Below are 24009 nucleotides of genomic sequence, written 5' to 3' on the forward strand. Positions count from 1 at the left end.
TAGCTTCTCAAACTATTGATAATTCTTGGAGAACTTCGAAGCAAAAGTTCACAAAATTTTATGATAATTAAGATCACATTTGCAAACCTCCTTCACGGTAGTGATTTCCTTTGTTTTCTCTTCATGAATTATTAATGAATTTGAGAATGTAATTTGCATTATGGCAATGTAAAAGTTCCTTTTCAGTTGATCTACTAGCCGATGGTAAGTCCATTCAGACATTTTGGCTTTAAAAAATAAACATACAGATCGCTCTTTAGCCAATAAGGAGCAACTCAAACCCAGTCCTATCTAAAGTGCGCGGCACAAATAGTTTTTGACTGACGTGGCGTTCAGTAGTTCGGTTGCTTGGTAACGGTATCGGTATCGTCCCAAACGTAGCCCACTTCTCGTTGTTGTTATAAATGTCTTGCTAAAAGGCCATTTCTGAGTTTCTTTGAACCTCATAACAAGGTTCAAAACAACTAAGCAATGGCGTATTTGCTTTGTCACAGACAAGCGATGAAAGTGATGACCTTGGTGAGAACTCTCGGGACACCAAACCAAAAGAGAAACCAAGAGACCAACCAGAAGTTGGGAGAAATTCTGCCAATCCACCGTCACTGAATCGGTAAGACACTACCGCTACAAAGCCTTTGTGTTAATGTTCTTAAAAGAAAGAAAAATACCGAAAAATTCTAACTGCTAAGCGTCCTAAATGCAATTGGCCAAGATTTGAAATATGTTAAATGGTTCAATTAGCTGATCGGAGCAACGAACAACAAGCTGGCAAACCTCCAAAATATAAAAGACCATACTCACGTGTAGGCCATCATTTGTGCTTCAATCCAATATAGAGAGTCTTAACTTGACTGTCCTGTGTGTGTACAAACTGAGTTGTAAACTAACAAACCTTTTTATCAAAATGGCCCATTTTTATTTTCACATCACAGCATGCGACACATTCCTTTCCCTATAATCTTTTGGAAATATAGTGCCTGATTTTGAACAATCGGTTTTTTCTACCAGATCTTCTATTTGTTACTTTATTGGTTTTGTTCGTGCGATAAAAGAAGCGAAAATGATGATGCAACTTGAAGTTTTTTGCTTAAACTGGCTTAAGTATGCATAATGTCGGACACAATACATCAGAAAAATAAGGATACTTAACAGACCAAGAGTCTTTACTGTTTCGCACTGGTATGGGTTAGTATCCAGGCCGACTCGGTGGATTGCTGTGAAATTATTAAAGCAACAAGGAGTTTTACTACGTCACTCTTGATAAGATGGTAGTCGATCACAAGATTGGTACTCGGTGTTTTGTTAGATTGTCACAAAGTATTCTCTGGACTCCAAGCTACCACATTTATATCACAGAGAAGAGAAAATATGTAGCAAATGTACCTGTTTAAATAAAGAACATGAGTGATCAACCCAACGGCTTTTTTCTACGACTTTTCAGGTCATTGAAAACTGGTCGTGACGTCACTGTTGAAAGAATTGGTAGTAGTACTGTTTTTATTGGGTCAACCCCCATGTGGAATTCGTCGGCAACATTTTTTGAAAATGTCGGATCAACTCGGATTTTCTTCGGAAACCGATCTTGCCAAGGCTGTCGTCGCGAATAGCGTTACTGAAAAGTTGGAGCTGTTGAAGCGCTTTTATGTGGACAAAAATCCGGTTTTATCTGCTCAACCCTGCCTTACAATTGTTTCAGAGAAGTCTGCGCCCGCCGCAGACAACGAGAGACAAGATTTGAAGCGTGCTAAGCGGTCACTGGAGCAAACTCGGGCAGACGAAAGCCATGAAGTACGCAAGAAGTCTAAAGGAATTTTAAGAAGCATAGAGCGAAGGTGAAATTACCTGGGAAAGATGCGACTCGTGAAGCAAGTCACGAGAGACGTGAAATTCATCGGCTAGATGATGATGATTTGCACGGTAGAAATCAAAGTATTTCGACAGCTGTTTATCAAAAAAAACAAGAAGCAAATTTGAAGAAAAGTACTCATATGATTGATTGGCAGAAACTAAAGATTATTGCTCTGAACAGAATCGAAGATGGTGTTAGTGATGTAAATCCAAGAAACTGTAGAACTGAAGCGAAGGACTGTCAACTTAATCAAAGAAATCAACTGTAAACAGAAGATGAAAACTGCAGTTCATCAGCGTGGGAATGGAACAGGGAACACTCGGTTGAATTTCAAGCTTCATCTGCTGATGATAATTCGGTTATTTCTGTGTCACTTTTGGACGAATTTTTGTCAACTAGTTCTTGTAGAGGTTTTGGGAAAAGTGAGAAAGTGGATAAAACTGTGAAGAAAGTAAAAAGTTGTAGAGATAAACTGAAGCAAAACAAACAGATGGACAAGACAGACAAGAAAGATACTATCAAGGAGGAAAAACCTACCTCTGTTCTAGATGAGTTCATTTAGGTCTTAAAGTGGCTCTAAAAGAATGCGCCCTTCACCCACCCCAGTTACAAGCTGGATATCAGCAAAAAGGGGCGGAATAAGTAATGGGGGGCGATGTACGAACCCCGCTTTTCTACTAGCGGGGGAGGCAATTGTTTTGTATATTAACCGTGGCGTATGTTTTTGTACTGTTGTTAAGCAGGCGGTATTCTAAATATCCTTCAATCTGATTGGTTCCGGGAGGTGGCAGAATTTTCCTATCTTTTGATCACCGTCACGGTAACCAAGAGCGGAAGCCAAACTCATTGTTCTTCTTGGCTTTAAACACAGGAACGATTTGAGCAAAATAAAATTATGAATTTCCCAGGTTAACTTTCACGTCTTCTTGAAAAGAAACTTAAAAAAACAGGGACAGGGATACTCCGCCGCCTAAAAACAGAATTGCGAAAAAAAAAAAAAAAAAACAGCTTACTTACAGGCTTATGTCGGTCCGAATATGAAAAAACTGTACCCACATTTTTTTCCTATACGGACCTCCCGGCCGGTAAATGACCTATATTTACCAATTAAAATATGTCGATGAAATGTAAAAGCGTCCATCGCAGAGGAAATAAGCTGGAAGTACCGTCAGTGTGACTCGGGTTTGACCAGAGTTTGAGACCTTACAGTGCTTTAGTTTTTACAGTGTTATAGAAACTGTAATGAAGAAGAGCCTGTTGAGAGTAAACCCTCATATCACATGGTATATGAAGATTACTTTGGTTAGTGTTTAAGTATGTTTATGTCAAGAATTTATTTTTCCTTTTATTTTACATACAGCAAAGACATTTTTTGTGTCAGTTCTTGGCTCTTGTTCCAATTAATAATCCTTTCTACAAGATTATTGGTCTTGTGAATCAGTTTAAATCCGTATCACGGTGTTCGTTTTAATGAGCCAACGGTTTGAGGTTTGTTGCCCTGATGTTGATATAACAAGGTTCAAAACTACTGCCGCACAGCTCAAGGAAAATTAATCCCTTATGTCTTTCCGTGTTAGACGAGGGGATGCCACAATTATATCTTACACTCGGGTCTATGTCAGGTAAATCTAGTTCAGTCTTTCAACTGAGTCCGGAAGTAAATCTCCCACATAGAGTAGCTTCTATTCTTGATTTACAAAACAATACTGAGATTAGCTTATACATTACATTCACATTAGCACTCAAGTTTGTGGGGGAAGATGATTATACGCATGAAGGCAAGAGTTACTTAAATCAGCATTTTATCGAGGTTAATGAGCATTACTCACGGGAATCACATCACATAATTCAACGTAGAAAGGTTGACTTTCTTTTAGTACCATTATTGAATCTTTGTTTTTTGTTTTGTTCTTGTTTGATTTCTTTTTTGTTGTTGTTGTTGGTTTGGTCATTTCGTTACATTTAATACGTCAATGTTTATACCATTCCATAGCACTTCAATTTTCCTAGCGTGTGGTAACCTTTTTCGGTGCCGTAGTATGTATCCCCAAATCTGAGCTGTTTAACTGGAAGACGTGTCTTGTCAGTGAGGAGACCGCTGTCTTCACGCCATACATGGTCTTGCTTATCACAGTTACAACCATAGCGGGAGTCTGCACATGAATTGGTCATCCCGCATGCGCACTTACCACTAACAGATGCTCCACCCCAGTACGTCATCTTAGTAGAATCACGTGACACCCACCATCCATATGGTCTATTGTTGAAATGTAAAACCGAATTATAACACTCGTACTTGATGAACTGTTCACAGTGTGAAGAGACTCTGGTGAGAATCACCAGCTGAGACAGACTCGCTCCTACGTAACGAATGTCACGTGAGTAGCTACCTGGTCTCTGATATCCTTTCACGTACGTTCTGCTTTCACTGTTGTGACTAATGACTGTCACACCAACTCCATTCTTGTCAGTCATGTCGCAGTACACTGTAAATGGTGCCAGGCCTCCTGAGCCATCTGGATCAATGACGTAATTTCCGCTTACAATGCTGACGTATTTCCTTATCAAAAAACAGGAAGTAACAGTGACTGGGGAATTGATTTTGACTTTAGCTTCTACTGTTGTCAATGCATTAGTCGCTCTACAGGTGTAATATCCCTCGTGAGATTTCTTGATGTTTGGAAGAACCAGTGTTCCATTCAGTAGAATATTTGAGTCTACAGGAAGTGAAGACGTGCCATCTTTTGTCCAGGTGATTGCAGGTTTGGGGTCACTTTCGGCGACACACGGCAGTTGGACAGTTAAACCAATTCCTGGAGTCATCTCTTGAGGAGGGCGGACTTTGAACTGCAGACGAGAAAATACCATGAGTTGAGCCGAGGCTGTTGTTGATCCCAGAATATTCTCCGCCTTACAAATGTATGTTCCCCAGTCATTCTCTCCCACTCTGTAGATCGTCAGGTTTCCTTGTATAACTTCTGTTCTATCTTTTGGCAAACCACCAAATAGTTTGGACCATGTGATACTCGGCTGCGGCTGACCAGCAGCAGTGCAGGCGAGGGTGATGTTTTTCCCCCATTGTGCCCTGACTTTCGATGACAACAAAATCTGAGGAGCGACTGTCAAAAAAATGCAGCATAAAAACATTGAACGCAGAATGTAGTATACACTCGATTGCAAAAACGTTGACACCTAAAAAGCATAAACCGTGAACGATAAGGCCCAATGGCTTTATGGGTATAAGTGTACTAAATTTATTTGCATAATATTCTATTTTCGTGCGACGGTTTACTGGACCAAATTTAGTTGCACGTGGTGAATGATGGAAACTGTCCAGGCTTTCCTTAAATTGTCCAATTTGGCCAACAAGGGCCAGTTTTAGTGATATCGCGATTTGCCTAAGTTCAAATCAGTCAATGAACTTAAGCAATACTTGGTAGAAAATTATTCGGAAGAATTAAGTCAGCACTGTATTCTTTCTTGCAAAGAATGAGAATGGTAAACTATTGATTATGGAAATAAGGTTATTTTTTAAACACTACCCACAAATCCGTATGGTCTCATCGTTCACGATTTATGCTTTTTAGGTGTCAACGTTTTTGCAATCGAGTGTAATCAGATTCATGATAAGGTAAAAGCCCTGGAAGCACACGGAGAGCGAGAAAATTGCGACTTATCTGACGCAGTGATAAACGTAATAATAATAATAATAATAATAATAATAATAATAATAATAATAATAACAATAACAATAACAATAATAATAATAATAATAATAATAATAATAATAATAACAACAATAATAATAATAATAATGTACCCGTTGTCACGATTACTGACTTTGCAAAACCAGTTCATTGAGAAACGGCTTTTGGAAAAGAAGTGGGGACTTTTACAGAATTGACCGAAAAAAGGCAAATACATAATGAACAACTTACACTGAACAGTTAGTTTCGCTGTGGCGTTGACGCTTCCCAACAAGTTTTCGGCTCTGCAGCTGTAAACTCCGTCGTCTCCAGGTCTAACGCCCTTCACAATCAGAGAGCCACTGGGCTCAATCACGTGACGTCCAGCCGAAAGCGATGAATTTAGCTTAGACCACGTGACCTTTGGAGGTGGATTACCATCTGCTGTACATTTCAAGATGGTTGTTTGACTTTCATTGGCTGTCGTTCCAACTGGACGCTGCACCAGAGAAGGAGCCAAGATAGACTTGCCCGGCTCCCCTTTGGCGCCTTTCATCCCCGGTGGGCCCCTTGGTCCCCCGGGACCAGGATCACCCGGCACTCCGAGATCACCTTTTATCCCTATTGATCCTTGAGGCCCTATTGGACCATGTTTTCCAGGGGGTCCTTCTGGTCCGGGTCTCCCTCGGGGACCTGGTCTCCCTCGTATTCCGGGTCTTCCCCTTCGTCCTGCGTTACCCTTTGGTCCTGAGCGGCAGAGCGTTTCATCTCTGGCACAAATTTGGTTTTGCAGCAGACGAAGCTCTTGTTTGATCAGCAGTTTCACTTCAAAAACTGTTTGGACAGATTGCTGTAAATCATTGGGTGAAGCGCGTTTTTGTCTTGACCAGATGGCTTTATCACCTTGAAAATTTAAAATTAATATTAAAAGGTGTAAACGAACTTATGATACGGAAAGAGATAAAGAAGGATAAACTGACACATGTTTACTAAAAACAGAGCCAAGGTTCAAATATATGAAACGCTCTCGGGCTGAGAGCCACAATTCTCCGAGTTCCTTTTTGAAGTAGATCGAGAAAGTTTAAATTTTGGCTGACAAATTTTTGCATAACTGTCTGAAGGAAACAGCGTTTACAGACAAACAAGAATACCGGTACATTGTGAAATTAAAATGTTTTGAAAATGCTTACGACAGGAGCCAAACTTACCTCTTGTTTCCCGCCAATGACCTTGTGAATGGCTGCCTTGATCATCTTGCCATCTTTCGTAATTCTGTTGTACTTTACGAAGGATTTGTGTCTCTAACTGATCACATATTGTTACTGAGTGTGATATCAGTCGATGATGTTCTTGTATTCTGAGTTCCACGTGAATAAGTACGATACAACACACAACAGACAACAGCAAGCCAGGCATGGAACACAAGCTGCGGAATCTGTCTGTACGCTTCTCTTCTTGATCCTGTTTCATTGTTGTCGCGACTGCCACGGCGAAGTTTGCAATCGAAATATTTTCAGAGGACTTTTTTGTCTTCTTTGCCAGCCTTCAGACCAGTTCGTGGTGTACTTCGTGCTTAGGATATGTTAGTCCTTTCCTTTCGTGCGAGGTTCACTGATCAACTTCTAAGAATCCACAATATATATCAGATCGTGTTTCGGCTTGTTCTGTAGATTTACTGCCACAGGAAGTATTTCGTTTTACTGAGGTCAAACGAGTTCTCTAGGAAAGAAAACAACTGTCGGATTACGCTTTTATCGCGTCACTGTAAAATATCTGTTGAAATACAAAGGTAATTTTCTCTATTTATGAACTGTGATGTCCCATTCAGTAGTTTGAAGGGTTAATGACCGATTCGGTTTTTTCCCTTCACAGTATTTTGAAAAGGTCATCCATCTGACAGTTCCGTTTATCGTATTCGCGTACTGCTCACGACGGTTCTTACTTTTGAGTCTGTGGATGAAATCCTAAAAATTGACCGCATTGGCGACTAAGCTGTACTTCTCTCTCTTCTATGTACCATGACGGCCGAGAAATAATGGTTATTAAATCTTCTTGTGGTCGTTCGTTCAAAATGAAATCAGCAAGACATAGCTAATTACTTGGCTGTTTGTTATAAAACAATGATTCCACTTGAGCTTGTTGTTTTCGAGATGATTACAGTCAACGAAGCGCAAAGTACTTCATTGGCTGTATATAATCTCATATCCAACGCGAGCTCTAGGAATATTTCTTTAATAATGACCATTCAGTGACAACTTTTGGCCAGTACTCAGGCCTGTTTAATAAACCTTTTACACTGTATTTTATGAGCTGAGCCGTTCGTTGGACACGGACACAAGAAGAAGCTCAATAAAGAATTCCAGCACTAGTTATAGTTCATCAATAATCATTGTTAAAGACATCTATCAATGTTTTGTGTTCTCGTTTTCTGTATGACAGTGCAATGACAAGGGTGAACGCTAAAGTTATCATCAAATCTCTTTACTGTGGCCAATTTACCTTTAGTTATCAACTCTGTTGTTAAACCAAACATTCATTTCTTCTTTCCACCGACGCAGCACCACAGTTTCTTTACAAACCCCAGTCCTTTCTGTGGTGCGGTTTGTTATGCTGTGCGTAGGTGGTTATAAGCTTTGGATCTATGGGTTCTCTGAAGTGTAGTGATTCTTAATACCTGTTGTTTTCTTAACAGCTCAGCTCTGATGGTGAAGACATCAAGACTGTAACCATGAGATTTTTTCAGCTGCTTCTAAAAGTGGCCAATCACGCCGCATTATTGGCGCCCACTGTTAAACAAACATTGGACCAACAAGAAGAGGTATGTTCCAGCGGTCAAACAAAAAAGGCGGTTTGCAATTGATTTACAAAATACTATTCTTTGAACTTATCGTAGTAATCTAAAATACGAACATAGCTCTGAAGGCTAAAGATCTTTGTTTACACGTGTTTGCCAGATATCCCGAGTTTTCAGGTTGCACGGAGTTGTCGTCGTTTGAATTGCTGTCTGATCCAAAGTACTGTGGCAAAATGAAAGTACTAGAAAAACTATTTGGAATGTTTAACGAGGAACGCAGCAAGCTACTTCTATTTTCACGATCAACGCAGGTTTGTATATCAAAGCGAATATATAAAACATTCAAGGTTAAAGGCTAGCTGTTCAGTCTCGTGCGGCGTATAAAATTTAACGAGTGGTCATGTATTTGTGGATTTGATATGATATAGGAGGAAGAGTGTTAATTTAGTAAAAAGCTGGGTAATGAAGCTGGATATTTACCCATCATTTTTACTTTTTTCAGCTTTTTGAAGGGGAAAAATTAAAAGATGGAAAATATTGGGGGAGCAGGGATGGCGCAGTGGTGAGAGCACTTGTCTCCCACCAATGTGGCCAGGGCTCGATTCCCGGGGTTGACGTCATATGTGGGTTGAGTTTGTTGTTGGTTCTCGTCCCTGCTCTAAGGGTTTTTCCCCGGGTACTGTCTCCGGTTCCCTCACTCCACTAAAACGAACATTTGCAAATTCTAATTTGACCTTGAAACAGTGGACGAAAAGCCACTCTGTGGGTGTGCCACTGAAATTCCATTTACGTATTTTACGTTTTTTGTTTTGTTGTGTTCGACGTAGAAAGGACGCACCCTAATACAGAGTGGAGTCGAGATTGTATAGGACAACGTTAATAGGTGGTTTCCATTGCCGCCATGTTGGAGTGTTGTCCAATACACACAAACGGAATCCAATGGAATGGATTGGCATTCCATTGGTACACCATTGGTGAATTGCATCTCATTAAGGGGACTTAGACTATTTTCGCTACGGTTCGGTTTGAGTTCAGCTGGATTCCGTTCGTCAGAACGAGGTATATTCATGTGTAGTGCGCTTGTTTCGGTTTATAGATTAATGAACGAGTACCGGTAATATTCATGCGTAGCACGCTTGTTTCGGTTCATTGATTAAAGAACAAGTTATATTCATGCGTAGCGCGCTTGTTTCGGTTAATGGATTAAAGAACGAGGTAGATTCATGTGTAGCGCGCTTGTTGTGGCTTTATATGGGTTAAAGAACGAGGTATATTCATGTGCAGCGCGCTTGTTTTGGCTCATCGATTAAAGAACGAGGAATCTTCTTGTGTAGCGCGCTTGTTTTGGCCCATCGTGCATTAAGGCACGAGATATATTGATGTGTAGCATGCTTGTTTCGGCTCGTGGATTTAGGAACGAGATAGATTCATGTGTAGTGCGCTTGTTTCATGTTGTTTCGGCTCATGCATTAAAGAACGAGGTATTTCGCTTATATATCAAGGAAGATTCAAGTCATGACGTTTGTCTTGAGATCCAGATTCCAATGGTGAACCAATCGACTGACTACTTTTCCATTTGTACCAATGGTACCAATGGTACCAATCGACCATTCGTTTTCGCATGGCTTACAAGTCAGTTAATGAGATGCAGTTTACAAATGGTATACCGATCGACTGAGGAGCTTGCCATTTGTTACAATGGTACGAATCAAAACCAATCGACTGACTACTTTTCCGTTTGTACCAATGGTACCAATGGTACCAATCGACCATTCGTTTTCGCATGGCTCACAAGCCAGTTAATGAGATGCAGTTTACAAATGGTATACCGATCGACTGAGAAGCTTACCGTTCGTTCCAATGGTACCAATGGTACGTACCAATCGACCATTCGTTTTTGCACGGCTTACAAGTGTTAATGAGATGCATTTCACCAATGGAATTCCGATCGAATGAGGAGCTTACCATTCGTTCCAATAGTACGAATCGTAAGGCGTCTTTGACAAATCGTAATCTTTTACCAATGGTACGATTGGTGAGGGTGTTTTGACGATTCGTATCCGTTTGTGTATATTGGACATGAGTGGAGTTGGTGGACAAAACAAAAGAAAATTTGCAGACATAATTTATTGTTCCTGTCCACCAACATGGGCACCATGACGTCACATGAAAACCATCAATTTATGAATGGATTTTGGGACGCGTATCTGGCATCCCCCGCAGATTTTACAGGGGCGGATGACATCATTACCAACTTGGCAAAGGAGAGAGAGCCTGGGATTGAGATATCGAACACACTCCCTAATCTTTGATTATTACTAGCGTTATTTTATATCGTATTGTAACACCTTCTCAACAAGACCTGTAGTAAAATGGACGAAACGTCGCCATCCACCATTAAGTGACGAAATCGTGACACAAGCGATTAACTTAGCTATCATTGTCATTTCCCTTTTTTCCAGCTTCTAAATATTCTAGAAGAATTTGTGATCAGTAAAGGACTGGTGTATAGCCGGTTGGACGGACGAACCAAACCTTCTGACAGAACACGCCTTGTGCGAGACTTCAACCTCGACCCCAATATCTCTCTTTGTTTGATTTCCACCAAGGCTGGAGGTCTGGGACTGAACTTTACTGGAGCCAATGTGGTGATCATATTTGACCCAAACTGGAATCCATCCAGCGATTTACAAGCCCAGGACAGGTGAGTGAGAAGATTGATGTGAACAGTGATAAAATTACCTAAAAATGTTCTTGACCAACGTGTGTCTCGCCCGCCCAAGCCTGATTTTGTTTTCAAATTTGGTCATTCTGTGCCCGGTTGTTCAAAGAGCGGATAACTCTATCCAGTGTATAAATCGTTATCCAGTGGATAAAATGTACTCCAACCAACACATTTTATCTCTTGGATAGCCACTTATCTGCAGGATAAAGTTAGTAAGTGGTGTCTGCACATGCGCAGTTTTGGACGCAGCTTGTCTAACATCACGGTTGCGTTAAAAGTTAACAAAACATTGTATAATGGAACGTGATTATTGTAAAGACATTTGTTTTTTTTTTATATAAAACTTGTTATAGTTGAGCATTTTGTTGTAGCAGTCATTGAGAAAATTTTTTATGTAACATAGCTTTGAATTTTTTTCAGGGCGTATCTTATCGGCCAAAGACGGGACGTTCGAGTGTATCATTTGATATCCTCAGGAACAATTGAAGAAATGATTTACCTCAGACAAGTTTAGGTTAATTGATGTCCCGTTTCTTACTTCGTAATCCCTTTCCGTAATATTCTTTAACACTATCTTTGTTATATTTAGGAAATAATGCTTCTCCTCTTGACCAATTACATATAAATAAATTTTGTATTACTCAGAATCGAGGTACTTGCTTTTTATTTAAGTCTTTATTTAAGACTCTTGTCTACACAAACACCGCATCAGTCTCGCTGAATTTCCATTATGGCGAGATTTCATTTTTCCTTGGTTTTCTCACAGCAACTGGCCAACATTGCTATTAAAGGAAGTAACGAGAGAAGGTATTTCACTGGAGTAGAAGAAGACAAAGATAGAAAAGGCGAGCTGTTTGGACTTGAAAATTTGTTCTCCTACCGCGCGGAAGGTGCCATCCTGTCCAAGGACATCGTCAAGAGAACACAGAAACAAGAGGCCGGGTATAGAGTCACAAACTACGAAATTGTGCGCGAGAAGAAGCGAGAAGACTGTTTAGAGAACCAGGTAAAGGACCTGGTGAGGGGTGGGGACGGGGGATGGTCACCGTGTTGTTGATACTTTACGTGAACAGAGTACAGTAATGTAACTGGGCAGCTTAGGCATTTTTCATTGGTTTATAGCCTGGCCACTACCTTGAACAATGATGTCACGATACAGTACATGGATGATAACGCCACAATATCGATTTCCATATCGAAAAAAATGACAAATATCGGCAGATGTCGTGCTGGTATCGGATCGATTTGGAAAAACTGGCATCGGCCCACCTTCACCAATTATTGTTATTGTAAAGAGAAATTGTTTGTTGATCATTTCAATTTCTTTGTCAGGTAACCGGCTACCCCGGCGTAAACCAGAAAGAAGACGAAGACCCGTATAACCTGGAAGAACTGGCATCGCAGTTTATCGATGGTGACGAACATGCTCTCTCTAGCCCCAGCAGTGTCGCTGATAAGCTTGCAAAAGATTTGAACAACACGAGTAATTAAATGAAAGGAGTAAACATTGATGACCGGGAGAGTTTAAGAGATCTGGATAATGATACAGCGTCATTCAGTGATGTTTAAGATATTCTAACTGGTTTCAAAACCAACTCCAAAAGAGCTGCGCCAAAATTGATAGAATCCTCCTTGTATTTTTTGCCGTCTTCGTTCCCTTTTCAAATGGCGAATTTTACTATGAAAACGTATTTTTTTTGATACCGTGACAGCTTTCAGCTTTTTTATCTCACACTTGATTGGCTCTGGCCTTTGACACAATGACGTCACAAAAATATTGAATTACAGTGTTGGTGATCTTCTGACTCACACTCTTATAACCATCGTGTTTTTTGATTGCTTAGGTTTCCTGGAAAGCATGCTCCAAACATCGAAGTTGATACCAAGATTGTAACACCAAAGCGATCGAGAAAGGACAATACAGTTGATAAAATCCTGGGTAATTTGTGTTACAAACACTTTCAATGTCAGTCGCTTAATGGCAGATCATTTGTGTGTCCGCGGATAAAACATTTTATGAGACCCTGGCATGCGCAGGGATGCTAACGTTAATAATAAAATATTTTCTGTTTTATGGGCTCTGTAAACAAATTATACCCGTCTTCTGGTTGATTGCAATTTGCATCATGGCAGTACAAAGTTGCGTTTCAGTTCGGATTCACGAGCTGATGGTGAGTTCAGTCAGACATTAATATTCTGGCTTTAACGGATAAATATACAGAGCGCTCTTTAGCCAATAAAGAACAACTCAAACCCAGTCCTATCTTAAGTGCGCGGCACAAATAGTTTTTGACTGACCTGGTGCGCAGTAAAGGTTGCTTAGTAACGTGACGGAATTTTTTTTTTTTTTTTACTTTCTAGAATCCTGTGGAGTTCGTTATACGCATGCGAACAAACACATTGTTGGACCAAGTGAAGCAGAAAATCGTATGTCTAAACAGGCTATGCAGGATGTGTTTAAACTCAGGCAGTTTTCCCGGCAGCCTGCAAACTGTTTTCCTGCTTTGGAGGTACAGTAAAACTTCAGATAAAACATTCCCCAAAAACTCTCCTCATCAAATACACTCAAGTCTGATTTTCGTGAAAATTCCCGATGGTCGGTCAAGTCGTTAGTTCCAGACCACCTAAAATGTTACGATATTTGATGACATTGTACGAGTATCAGCGATGACTGATAAAATACAGGAGTTATAGACGTTGTGAACTTTTTTCGGAGACGTGCAAGAAAGTTCACAACGTTTAGAAAGTTTCAAAAGTTTGGAGGTTCGGTATCGACTCAATCGTAGCCCATTCCTCGTTGTTGTTATAAATGTCTCGCTAAAAGACCATTTCCGAGATGCTTTGAAGCTCATTACGAAAGTAAGGCTAAGTGCAAAGCTTTTCATGTGAAAATTAGTTTTGTTTGCATATGAATTAAACGTCATTTTCACAATAAAAAATATGCACGAAGCTTCCCTTTCATAACGAGGTTAAAAGTAACTAATCAGTGACGTATTTGTTTTGTTACAGACAAGCGATGAAAGTGATGACGTTGGTGAGAGCTCTCGGGACACCAAACCAAAAGAGAAACCAAGAGACCAACCAGAAGTTGGGACAAATTCTGCTAATCCGCCGTCACTGAATCGGTAAGACACTACCGTACAGAGCCTTTGCGTTAATGTTGTTAAGGGAAGTTAAAAATGCCAAAAAACTCGAACTGCCAAGTGTCCTTAATGCAATTGGCCAAGGTTGTAGCTATGTTAAATGGCTCACTTAGCTCAGTGATCGAGGAAACGAAAAACAAGCTTTCAAAAATCCAAAATATAAAAGACCATAATCAGGTGTAGGCCATCATTTGTGCCTCAATCCAATATAGAAAGTTTTAACTTGACTGTCATGTGTGTGCAAAACTAAGTTGTAAACTAACAAAACTTTTTATCAAAATGACCCATTGTGACATCACAGTGCGCTACACATTTCTCTCCCAATAAACTGTTTACAAATATAGCGCCTGATTTTGGACAAGCTGTGTTTTCTACCATATCTGTTATTTGTTAATTTATTGGTTTTGCTCCCGCGATCAAACAAGCGAAGATAGCCAAGCAAACCAAATTGAAGTCGTTGGCTTAAACTTCTGGCTTAAGTATGCATAATGTCGGACACAACACATCAGAAAAATAAGGAGACTCAACAGAACAAGAGCGTATATCGGACAAAACACATCAGAAAAATAAGGAGACTCAACAGAACAAGAGTCTCTACTGTTTCGCACTGGTATGGGTTAGTACCCAGTCCGACGCGGTCAATTTCTGTGAAATTATTAAAAAAATAAGGAGTATTACTACGTCACTCTTGATAAGATGCTAGTCGATCACAAGATTGATACTTAGTGTTTTGTTAGATTGTCACAAAGTATTCTGTGAACTCCAAGCTACTTTTGTCATTTATATCACAGAGAAGAGAAAATATGTAGCAAATGTACTTGTTTAAATAAAGAACACGAGTGGTCAACCAAACGGCTTTTTTCTACGACTTTTCAGACCCTTGAAAACTGGCCGTGACGTCACTGTTGAAAGAATTGGTAGTAGTACTGTTTTATTGGGTCAACCCCCCGTGGAATTCGTCGGCAACATTTTCGGGAAATGTCGGATCAACTCGGAATTTCTTCGGAAATAGATCTTGCCAAAGCTGTCGTCGCGAATAGCGTTACTGAAAGGTAGGAGATGTTGAAGCGCATTTATGTGGACAAAAATCCGGTTTTATCTGGTCTGTCCTGCTTTACAGCTGGTTCAGAGAAGTCTGCGGTCGCTGCATACAACGAGAGACAAGATTTGAAGCGTGCAAAGCGGTCATTGGAGCAAACTCGAGCAGACGAAAGCCATGAAGTACGCAAGAAGTCTAAAAGAAATTTGAAGAAGCATAGAACGAAGGTGAAATTACCTGGGAAAGATGCGACTTATGAAGCAAATCTCGAGAGACGTGAAATTAATCGGCTGGGCAATGGCAGATGATTTGCACGTTAGAAATCAAAGTTGTTCGACAGCTTCTTTTCAAGAAAAAGAAAAGAAAAGTACCGTCCCATGTGATTGAAACCAAACATCCTTTCAACCCTTTGAACAGAATCGAAGATGGTGTTAGTGATGTAAATCCGAGGAACTGTAGAACTGAAGCGAAGGACTGTCAACTTAATCAAAGGAATCAACTACAAACAGAAGACAAAAACTGTAGTTTATCAGCGTTGGAATGGAACAAGGACCACGCGGTTGAATTTCATGATTCATCTGTTGATGATAATTCGGTTATTTCTGTGTCACTTTTGGACGAATTTTTGTCAACTAGTTCTTGCAGAGGTTTTAGAAAAAGTGAGAAACTGGATAAAACTGTGAAGAAGGTAAAAAGTTGTAGAGGTAAAAAGCAAAACAAGCAGAATGACAAGACAGACAAGAAAGATACTATCAAGGAGAAGAAACCTACCTCTGTTCTAGATGAGTTCATTAAGGTATTTTGGTATTACTGAACCGGAATAAGAATATCTAGAATTGTCTTAACAGAATGTGCCCTAAATCATTTAAATAAAAGCTGATTCAATAGAGAAGTCATGAAGGAGGTTGCTGATTATTTTGATTATTTTTAATCATTAGAGAGATCCAAATGTGCTTTGTATTTAAATACCATTTTACGGTTTTACGCGGACTGGTTCTAACTTTTGAGTCTGGGAATGAAATCCTAAAGTGTGACCATTCAAATGAAAGCTACTGATCAGTACTTTCCTGTGGTACTGTTTATTATGCTGTACAAGGTGGCTCTAACTTTTGAGTCTGTGGATGAAATACTAAAGTGCGACCATTCAAATGAAAGCTACTGAGCAGTACTTTCCTGTGGTACTGTTTATTATGCTTTACAAGGTGGTTCTAACGTTTTGTCCGTAGATGAAATCCTAAAGTGTGACCATTCAAATGAAAGCTACTGAGCAGTACTTTCCTGTGGTGCTGTTTATTATGCTGTACAAGGTGCTTCTAACTGTTGAGTCTGTGGATGAAATCCTTAAGTCTGAACATTCAAGTGAAAGCTACAGAGCATTTTTTCCTGAGGTACTGTCTATTATGTTGTACAGGGTAGTTCTAACGTTTTGTCCGTAGATGAAATCCTAAAATATGACCATTCAAATGAAAGCTACTGAGCAGTTTTTTCCTGTGGTGCTGTTTATTTTGCCTTGCAAGGTTTATGTCGATTGATTTTGTTGAGTAAAACCTAAGAGGTGTAAAACTTTGTGGCACTTTTCTGTTTTGCTGTTTGTAAGTGTTACCTAGCATGAACAGAACAGTAGAATCTTGGTAATATTAACTTAAACTTGTAATAATCAAAGATTAGGGAGTGCGTCCGATGATCTCGATCCCAGGCTCTCTCTTCTTTGTGATGTCATCAGCCCCTTCAAAAAAAATCTGCGGGGGATGCCAGATACGTGTCCCAAGATCCATCCATTCATACCAGCAATAACGGGTTTCCATAGGATCTCGACTCTTAACCGTATTAGGAGTACGTTCTTCCAACGTCGAACACAATAACACCCGGGACGATTTACTTATCTGCCCCGTGGCCGGTTTGATTTTCAAAACGGACATGGTTATTAAAGGGGAGTGATAAAGGGGAACCCCCTCTACCCATTACTATTGGCGAGGAGGAGCAATATATATTTTCGTGGAGGAGATATTGGCCGTTTTTTACTAGAGACGCATAATTCGGTTTGGACAAGCTCGGCTAAACATCTGTAATGCGTTTCGTATGCGTCTCCTAGTTAGGTAAATTAAAATGTTTGTTTTGTTTACGGTTGAGTTTTTTTACTCCGGGGCAGACTATTTTACGACGTGCCTCGATAGTTTTAAGAAAATGTTTCCCTTTATGAAATATTGTTTTAAAATATATTACGTTGTGTCAGCTTTGCAGTAGTCTTTGGACTTCTCATCGTCTATGTTATAAACACGTTATTACAATGAGTCCTCGTAGAAATAAGGATCAATGTTCACTTCTATTTTCAAATTTTTTTTCAGCTACCCTCTGCCCTGCACGACTCTGGCAATTTGGGAAAACTTCGAAAATATACGTAAAAATTCCGCCTCATGCGATTACATATACTTAACTTTACAGTGCGACGCGTCGTACCGTGGCCACCAAACAAACTTTTTTTACAAGTTAGCCAATCTCGTATCACTTGTAAAAAAAAAAAAGGTTTGTTGGGTGGCCACGATAAAGCGCGTTGCACTGTAATATCTCTACTATTATTTTACCATTCATATAAAAATATGTTATTTCTACACCTTTAAGGACGATACCTACTTTTGTTACTGCACATCTGTTCTGCGCATCTCGAGATACTCGGGTTTCCTATGGGTGGTGCCTTATAATACAGGGCCAGTATTTTTGTGCGGTTTTAAACTATGCGGAGAAAGCAGAACTTAGCAAGTGCTCTTGGTATCCGAAAAGAAAATTGGGGGTAACCATGCATTTCTCAGAGATAATTAATCTTCAATTTGGAAAAAATGCCATACATTGCTTTGTATTTTAGAGCCTTCTAGAATTGTTCCTAAATTATCTCCAAAAAATGAGTGGTTACCCCCAAGTTTCTTTTTTGACTCCAATAGCCCTTGCTAAGATCTGTTTTTTCCGCATAGTCATAAACTGCGCAAAAATACCTCTGTATTAGTTTCCCATTCTGTGTAACGACTACTACTACTAGAATTTTTTTCCAAGTTTCGTGGAAACGCGGGACTTGCGTCACATAATTCAAAAGTTCCAACCTCGCACCAAAGGTTGGAAGTCAAAAGGTAGTAGAAGTAGCAACAAAGTAACTTTTTAAAAAATTTCAAGTCAATGTGCTCAAGCATGAGTGTCTATCCTGAGCCATAGCACTTCAATTTTCCCAGTGTGTGGTAACCTTTCTCGGAACCGGTAGTATCTCCAAACCTGAGCTGTTTAACTGGAAGACGTGTCTTGTCAGTGAGGAGGCCGCTGTCTTCACGCCATACATTGTCATTCTTATCACAGTTACAACCATAGGTGGAGTCTGCACATGAGTTGGTCATCCCGCATGCACACTTACCACTAACAGATGCTCCACTCCAGTACGTCATCTTAGTAGAATCACGTGACACCCACCAGGCATATTGATAAAGAAGTAACCTGGAATTATAACACTCGTACTTGATGAACTGTTCACAGTGTGAAGAGACTCTGGTGAGAGTCGCCAGCTGAGACAGACTCGCTCCTGTGTAACGAATATCACGTGAGTAGCTACCTGGTCTGTCATATCCATTCACGTACCTTCTGCTTTCACTGTTGTGACTGATGACTGTCACACCAACTCCATTCTTGTCACTCATGTCGCAGTGCACTGTAAATGGTGCCAGACCTCCTGTGCCATCTGGATCAATGACGTAATTTCCGCTCACACTGCTGACGTATTTCCTTATCACAGAACAGGAAGTACCAATTGGAGAATTGATTTTGACTTTAGCTTCTACTGTTATCAGTGCGTTAGTCGCTCTACAGGTGTAATATCCCTCGTGAGATTTCTTGATGTTGGGAAGAGTCAGTGTTCCAGTCCATAAAACATTTGAATTTGCAGGAAGTGAAGACTTTCCATCCTTTGTCCAGTTGATTGTAGTTCTCAGGTCACTCTCGGCCACACACGGCAGACGGACAGTTGAACCAAACTTATTGGGAGTTACCTCTTTAGGAGGGTGGACTTTGAACCGGAGACGAGTATACACAATGAGCTGAGCCAAGGATGTTGTTGATCCCAGAATATTCTTTGCCTAACAGATGTATGTTCCCCTGTCTTTCGTTTCCACTTTGTAGATGGTTAGGTTTCCTTTCTTGACTTCAGTTCTATGTTTTGGCAAACCACCAAATGGTTTGGACCATGTGATACTCGGCTGCGGCTGGCCAGTAGCAGTGAAGACGGTGGTGGCGTTTTGTTCCTCCTGTGCCCTCACCTCTTTGGATGACAACAAAATCTGAGGAGCGACTGTTAAAAAAATAATGCAGCATAAAAACATTGGGCGCAGAATGTAGTATGATCAGATTCATGCAAACGCACACGGAGGAAGAAAATTGTTACGATAAACAGAAAAATCAGGTTATAGGTTGTGACTTCCTGTGCACAATGAGATAACTCGCATTTTAATTGGTCCACCCGTTGTCAAAGTAACCTGGAATTCTTACCTTGTTATCATCACCAGTGCTATCTTCTACCCTTCCTAACAATACACAATTTAACATTTCAAGGGGCTAACTAAATATTAACCGGTTTCTTCAGCTTCTAGGCTGTAATGCTAGACAACAAAATATTTTTTTTGTTCTTAAGTAATATCCTGGTTGGCTTAAGTTTTTGTTTGTGTATGTATCCGTGTATTGAGCGAAAATAAAATTGTATTGTATTGTATATTGTAACTAACGGCAGTCCTGACCAATACTTGAAAATTTCACAGAAAACGGCGATTAGGAAAAAAGCGCGATTGGCAGAAATGACTGAGACGTGAAAAAGCACACTGAAAAACTTACATTGAACAGTTAGTTTCGCTGTTGCGTTGACGCTTCCCAACAAGTTTTCAGCTCTGCAGCTATAAACTCCGTCGTCTCCAGGTCTAACGTCCTTCACAATCAGAGCGCCACTGGGCTCAATCACGTGACGTCCAGCCGGAAGTGAAGAATTCAGTTAAGACCACGTGACCTTTGGAGGTGGATTGCCATCTGCTATACATTTCAAGATGGCTGTTTGACTTTCATTGGCTGTCGTTCCAACTGGACGTTGCAGCAGAGAAGGGGCCGAAATGGACTGGCCCGGCTCACCTTTGGCGCCTTTCGTCCCCGGGGGGCCCCTTGGTCCTGTGGGACCAGAATCACCCGGCATTCCGAGATCACCTTTTATCCCCATTGATCCTTGAGGCCCTATTGGACCATGTTTCCCAGGGGCTCCTTCTGGCCCGGGTCTCCCTGGAGGACCTGGTCTCCCTCGTGTTCCGGGTCTCCCTCGTCGTCCTGTGTTACCCTTTGGTCCTGAGCGGCAGAGCGTTTCATCCCTGGCAAGATTTGGTTTTGTAGCAGACGAAGCTCTTGTTTGATCAGCAGTTTTACTTCAGAAGCTGTTTGGATAGATTGCTGTGAATTATCGGGTGCAGCGCGTTTTTGTCTTGACCAGATGGCTTTATCACCTTGAAAATTTAAAATTAATATTAATTAATATTAAAAGGTGTAAACAGACTTTATAATACGCAAAGAGATAAAAAATGATAAACTGATAAATGTTTACTCTTGATCGAGCCAAGGTCCAAATATTTGAACGCTATCTTGGCTGAGAGCTACAATTCTCAGAGTTCCTGTTTGAATAGGTCGACAAAGTTTAAATTTTGGCTTACAAATGTTTTGCATAAATGTGTGCAAAAGCAAACCGAATTTAAAGACACGAGAATACCAGTGCATTGTGGAATTAAAATGTTTTGAAACTGCCAACGACAGGAGCGAAAAGTACCTCTTGTCTCCTGCCAATGACCTTGTGAATGGCTGTCTTTATGATCTTGCCATCTTTCGTAATTCTGCTGTACTTTACGAAGGATTTGTGTCTCTAACTGATCACATGTTGTTACTGAGTGTGATATCAGTCGATGATGTTCTTGTATTCTGAGTTCCACGTGAGTAAGTGCGATACAACACACAACAGACAACAGCAAGCCAGACATGGAACATAAGCTGCGGAATCTGTCCGTAGGCTTCTCTTCTTGATCTTGTTTTTTTATTGTTGTCGCGACTGCCACGGCAAAGTTTGCAATTGAAATATTTTCAGATGACTTTTTTGTCTTCTTTGCCGGCCTTCAGACCAGTTCACTGTGGTGTAGTTCGTGCTAAGGATGTGTTAGTCCTTTTCTTTCGTGCGAGGCTTACTGATTAACTTTTTAAAATCCACAATATATATCAGATCGTGTTTAGGCTTGTTCTGTAGATTCAGTGGTACAGGAAGTATATCATTTTACTGAGGTCAAACGAGTTCAGTAAGAAAGAAACCAACTGTCGGATTAAGCTTTTATTACGACACTGTAAAATATCTGTTGAAATACAAAGGTAATTTGTCATTTATGAACGGCGATATCCCGTTCAGTAGTTTGAGGGGTTAATGGCCGATGCGGTTTTTTCCCTTTACAGTATTTTTAAAAGGTCACCCATCTGTTAATTTTTCAGTTTCAGTTTCCGTTTATCGTGCTGCAAACGGTGGTTTTTACTTTTGAGTCTGTGGATGAAATCCTAAAACTTGACCGTAGCGGCGACTAAGCTGTACTTTACAGTAGTATTGGCTCTTACTACTAAGTCTGTTGATATAATCCTAATTTGAAAACCTGGATCATTAGAAAATGTAATTTCAGGGTTTTGATTGGTCTATCAGCCACTTTATATTTGGTAAATAAACCTCTTCCGGTGGCTGGTATATCGGAGGATAGGCTGATATATAGATTGTACGACAAATGAACAGTTGGTCGAGAAGCCATTAACTTCCGTGCGTTCTCATTGGACAAACCTCGTCACGTGGTACAAAATCGAACGACAGTTATCAGACGATACATTCAACCGCTTTGATAACAGTCTCCCATGATTTTTTTTTTACGAGAAAACCAAAGGAAGAACTTTACAGTTTAAACCGGTAGTTGTTGAAATCCAATCGCAGTTTAATAAAATATAGCTTGCATATTTTTGGCTTTAATCACGCCGTGGTCATCACTGGCCGTTTTGTCTTTTCTACAGTAAAACACGCGCGTTTCACGAATTAGTTGGAGGTTAATATCAGCCATTACACCATACCGGCTGAGAAATAATGGTTACTAATCAGTAAGACATAGCAAATTTCTTGGTTGACTACAGTCAACGAACCAATATATTCTTCATTAGCTATAAATAATCTCACGTTCAACGTGCGCTTGTGAAATAATTATTGTTATATACTGATCATGCAATGAAAGCTTTTGGCCAGTGCTCAGCTTGTTAATAAACCTTTTACACTCGTAGTTTACAAGCTGAGCAGCTCGCTGGACACGGACACAAAAAGAAGCTCAATGACGAAATCCAACGTAACACTGGTTATAGTTCAACAATACTCATTGTTAAAGTATTCTTACAATGTTTCTTGTTCTCGTTTTCCTGTTTGACCGTGTAATAATAAGGATAAACGCTTTATTATCGAATCTCTTTACTGTGGCCAATTTACCTTTAGTTATCAACTCTGTTGTTAAATTAAACATTCGTTTCTTCTCCCCACCGACGCAGCACCACAGTTTCTTTAGAAACCCCAGTCCTTTCAGTGGTGCGGTTTGTTATGCTGTGGGTAGGTGGTTATAAGTTTTGGATCTGTGGATTACGTTCTCTGAAGTGTAGTGATTCTTTATATCTGTTGTTTTCTTAACAGCTCAGCTCTGATGGTGAAGACATCAAGACTGTAACCATGAGATTTTTTTAGCTGCTTCTAAAAGTGGCCAATCACGCCGCATTATTGGCGCCCACTGTTAAACAAACACTGGACCAACAAGAAAAGGTAGGTTCCAGCGGTCAAACAAAAAAAAAGGCGGTATACAAGTGATTTACAAAATACTATTCTTTGAACTTATCATAGCAATCTAAAATACGAACATAGCTCTGCTGTTGACATTAATTCATCGAGTTTCTTTGATTCTTTTTTCCTCGGGCTAAAGATCTTTGTTTACACGTGTTTGCCAGATATCCCGAGTTTTCAGGTTGCACGGAGTTGTCGTCTTTTGAATTGCTGTCTGATCCAAAGTACTGTGGCAAAATGAAAGTACTAGAAAAACTAATGGGAATGTTTCACGAGGAACGGAGCAAAGTACTTCTATTTTCACGATAAACACAGGTTTGTATATCAAAGCGAATATATAAAGCATTTGAGGTTGAAGGCCAGCTTTTCAATCTGGTGCGGTGTATAAACTTTGAAGAGTGTTCGGATATTTGTGGACTTGTAAAGGTAATCACATAATTTCGAGAGCAATTTGGGATAAATCAGCACCAGTAAATTTTTCAAAGGCTAACCAATTTGTAGTCTTTGAAAAATTTACGAGTGCTGATTTATCCCAAATTGCACGAGACAAATCATGTGATTACTTGTTATTATAATAAAATTTCGATATAACGCGCGCGCTGATTGGTTGAAACAGCGTGCTTTATCAGAGTACAGATGCACGGAGCAACGGTGTCACGCCATCAACCCGTTTGGGAAATTCCTGGACTTCTCTCTCGGTTTTATTTATTTATTATTATTATAATTTTTCGATCCAGACGTCTTTCATATCCTAGAAAAGGTAAACGAGCTGGACATAGACCATCCTGTGCGCATACAAGGTAAAAAAAAAAACAGTACAAATAACACGGTGATTGAAAGTGAAGTTTCCGAAGAAGTTAGCGACTAAAACACAGAGCCAAGTAG

The 24009-nt window shown here is 40.1% G+C and overlaps 6 protein-coding genes and 1 long non-coding RNA gene across 8 annotated transcripts in view; 4 read left to right on the top strand and 3 right to left on the bottom strand.

Annotated features, from left to right (window-relative positions):
- Nucleotides 1-12545, top strand: part of LOC146463598 (DNA excision repair protein ERCC-6-like 2) — a 22653-nt gene extending 10108 nt beyond the window's left edge. The window contains exons 3-8 of the mRNA XM_085084347.1: nucleotides 8228-8353; nucleotides 8458-8640; nucleotides 10792-11033; nucleotides 11700-11706; nucleotides 11821-12060; nucleotides 12387-12545. Of these exons, the coding sequence (XP_084940473.1) occupies nucleotides 8228-8353; nucleotides 8458-8640; nucleotides 10792-11033; nucleotides 11700-11706; nucleotides 11821-12060; nucleotides 12387-12545 (957 nt within the window). The remainder of the gene's footprint in view (nucleotides 1-8227; nucleotides 8354-8457; nucleotides 8641-10791; nucleotides 11034-11699; nucleotides 11707-11820; nucleotides 12061-12386) is intronic.
- LOC146463597 (uncharacterized) overlaps nucleotides 1-24009 on the top strand; it is a 69841-nt gene that overhangs the window by 14265 nt on the left and 31567 nt on the right. The window lies entirely within an intron of this gene.
- Nucleotides 1-24009, bottom strand: part of LOC146463599 (contactin-2-like) — a 119576-nt gene that overhangs the window by 8856 nt on the left and 86711 nt on the right. The window lies entirely within an intron of this gene.
- On the bottom strand, nucleotides 3635-7005 carry LOC146463600 (uncharacterized). 2 transcript variants are annotated; one of them, XM_085084133.1, is made up of 3 exons: nucleotides 6744-7005; nucleotides 5788-6438; nucleotides 3635-4968 (listed from the first exon to the last, which is right to left on the bottom strand). In XM_085084133.1, exons 1-3 carry the CDS (start codon nucleotides 7003-7005, stop codon nucleotides 3827-3829), a joined length of 2055 nt encoding a protein of 684 aa, XP_084940259.1. In that variant the 3' UTR covers nucleotides 3635-3826. The 2 variants fall into 2 exon arrangements, with proteins under 2 accessions (XP_084940259.1, XP_084940258.1); XM_085084132.1 differs by having other exon boundaries at nucleotides 5788-6429; nucleotides 6726-7005.
- Nucleotides 7656-11792, top strand: LOC146463601 (uncharacterized). The gene is made up of 4 exons (XM_085084348.1): nucleotides 7656-7724; nucleotides 8228-8353; nucleotides 10792-11033; nucleotides 11475-11792. The coding sequence occupies exons 1-4, from the start codon at nucleotides 7656-7658 to the stop codon at nucleotides 11566-11568; spliced, it is 531 nt and encodes a 176-aa protein (XP_084940474.1). The 3' UTR covers nucleotides 11569-11792.
- LOC146463602 (uncharacterized) lies at nucleotides 12761-23448 on the top strand. The gene is made up of 4 exons (XR_014856833.1): nucleotides 12761-12993; nucleotides 13416-13564; nucleotides 14064-14179; nucleotides 22981-23448. It is a non-coding gene; the product is annotated as an uncharacterized LOC146463602 (long non-coding RNA).
- On the bottom strand, nucleotides 18422-19557 carry LOC146463603 (neurexin-4-like). The gene has a single exon (XM_085084349.1). The coding sequence runs from the start codon at nucleotides 18908-18910 to the stop codon at nucleotides 18422-18424; it is 489 nt and encodes a 162-aa protein (XP_084940475.1). The 5' UTR covers nucleotides 18911-19557.

The sequence above is a fragment of the Pavona decussata genome, unplaced genomic scaffold (genome assembly GCF_977016875.1).
Source record: "Pavona decussata unplaced genomic scaffold, jaPavDecu1.1 SCAFFOLD_175, whole genome shotgun sequence".
Taxonomy (NCBI): domain Eukaryota; kingdom Metazoa; phylum Cnidaria; class Anthozoa; order Scleractinia; family Agariciidae; genus Pavona; species Pavona decussata.

Coding starts and splice junctions, on each gene's coding strand:
- LOC146463600 (XM_085084132.1), bottom strand. CDS start 7,005: ATGAAACAGGATCAAGAAGAGAAGCGTACAGACAGATTCCGCAGCTTG. Junction 6,430..6,725: donor AGGTAAGTTTGGCTCCTGTC/GTAAGCATTTTC, acceptor AAGGTGATAAAG/CCATCTGGTCAAGACAAAAA. Junction 4,969..5,787: donor AGCGAAACTAACTGTTCAGT/GTAAGTTGTTCA, acceptor TTTTTTTGACAG/TCGCTCCTCAGATTTTGTTG.
- LOC146463601 (XM_085084348.1), top strand. CDS start 7,656: ATGATTCCACTTGAGCTTGTTGTTTTCGAGATGATTACAGTCAACGAA. Junction 8,354..10,791: donor CATTGGACCAACAAGAAGAG/GTATGTTCCAGC, acceptor CCTTTTTTCCAG/CTTCTAAATATTCTAGAAGA. Junction 11,034..11,474: donor GATTTACAAGCCCAGGACAG/GTGAGTGAGAAG, acceptor AATTTTTTTCAG/GGCGTATCTTATCGGCCAAA.
- LOC146463603 (XM_085084349.1), bottom strand. CDS start 18,910: ATGAGTGACAAGAATGGAGTTGGTGTGACAGTCATCAGTCACAACAGT.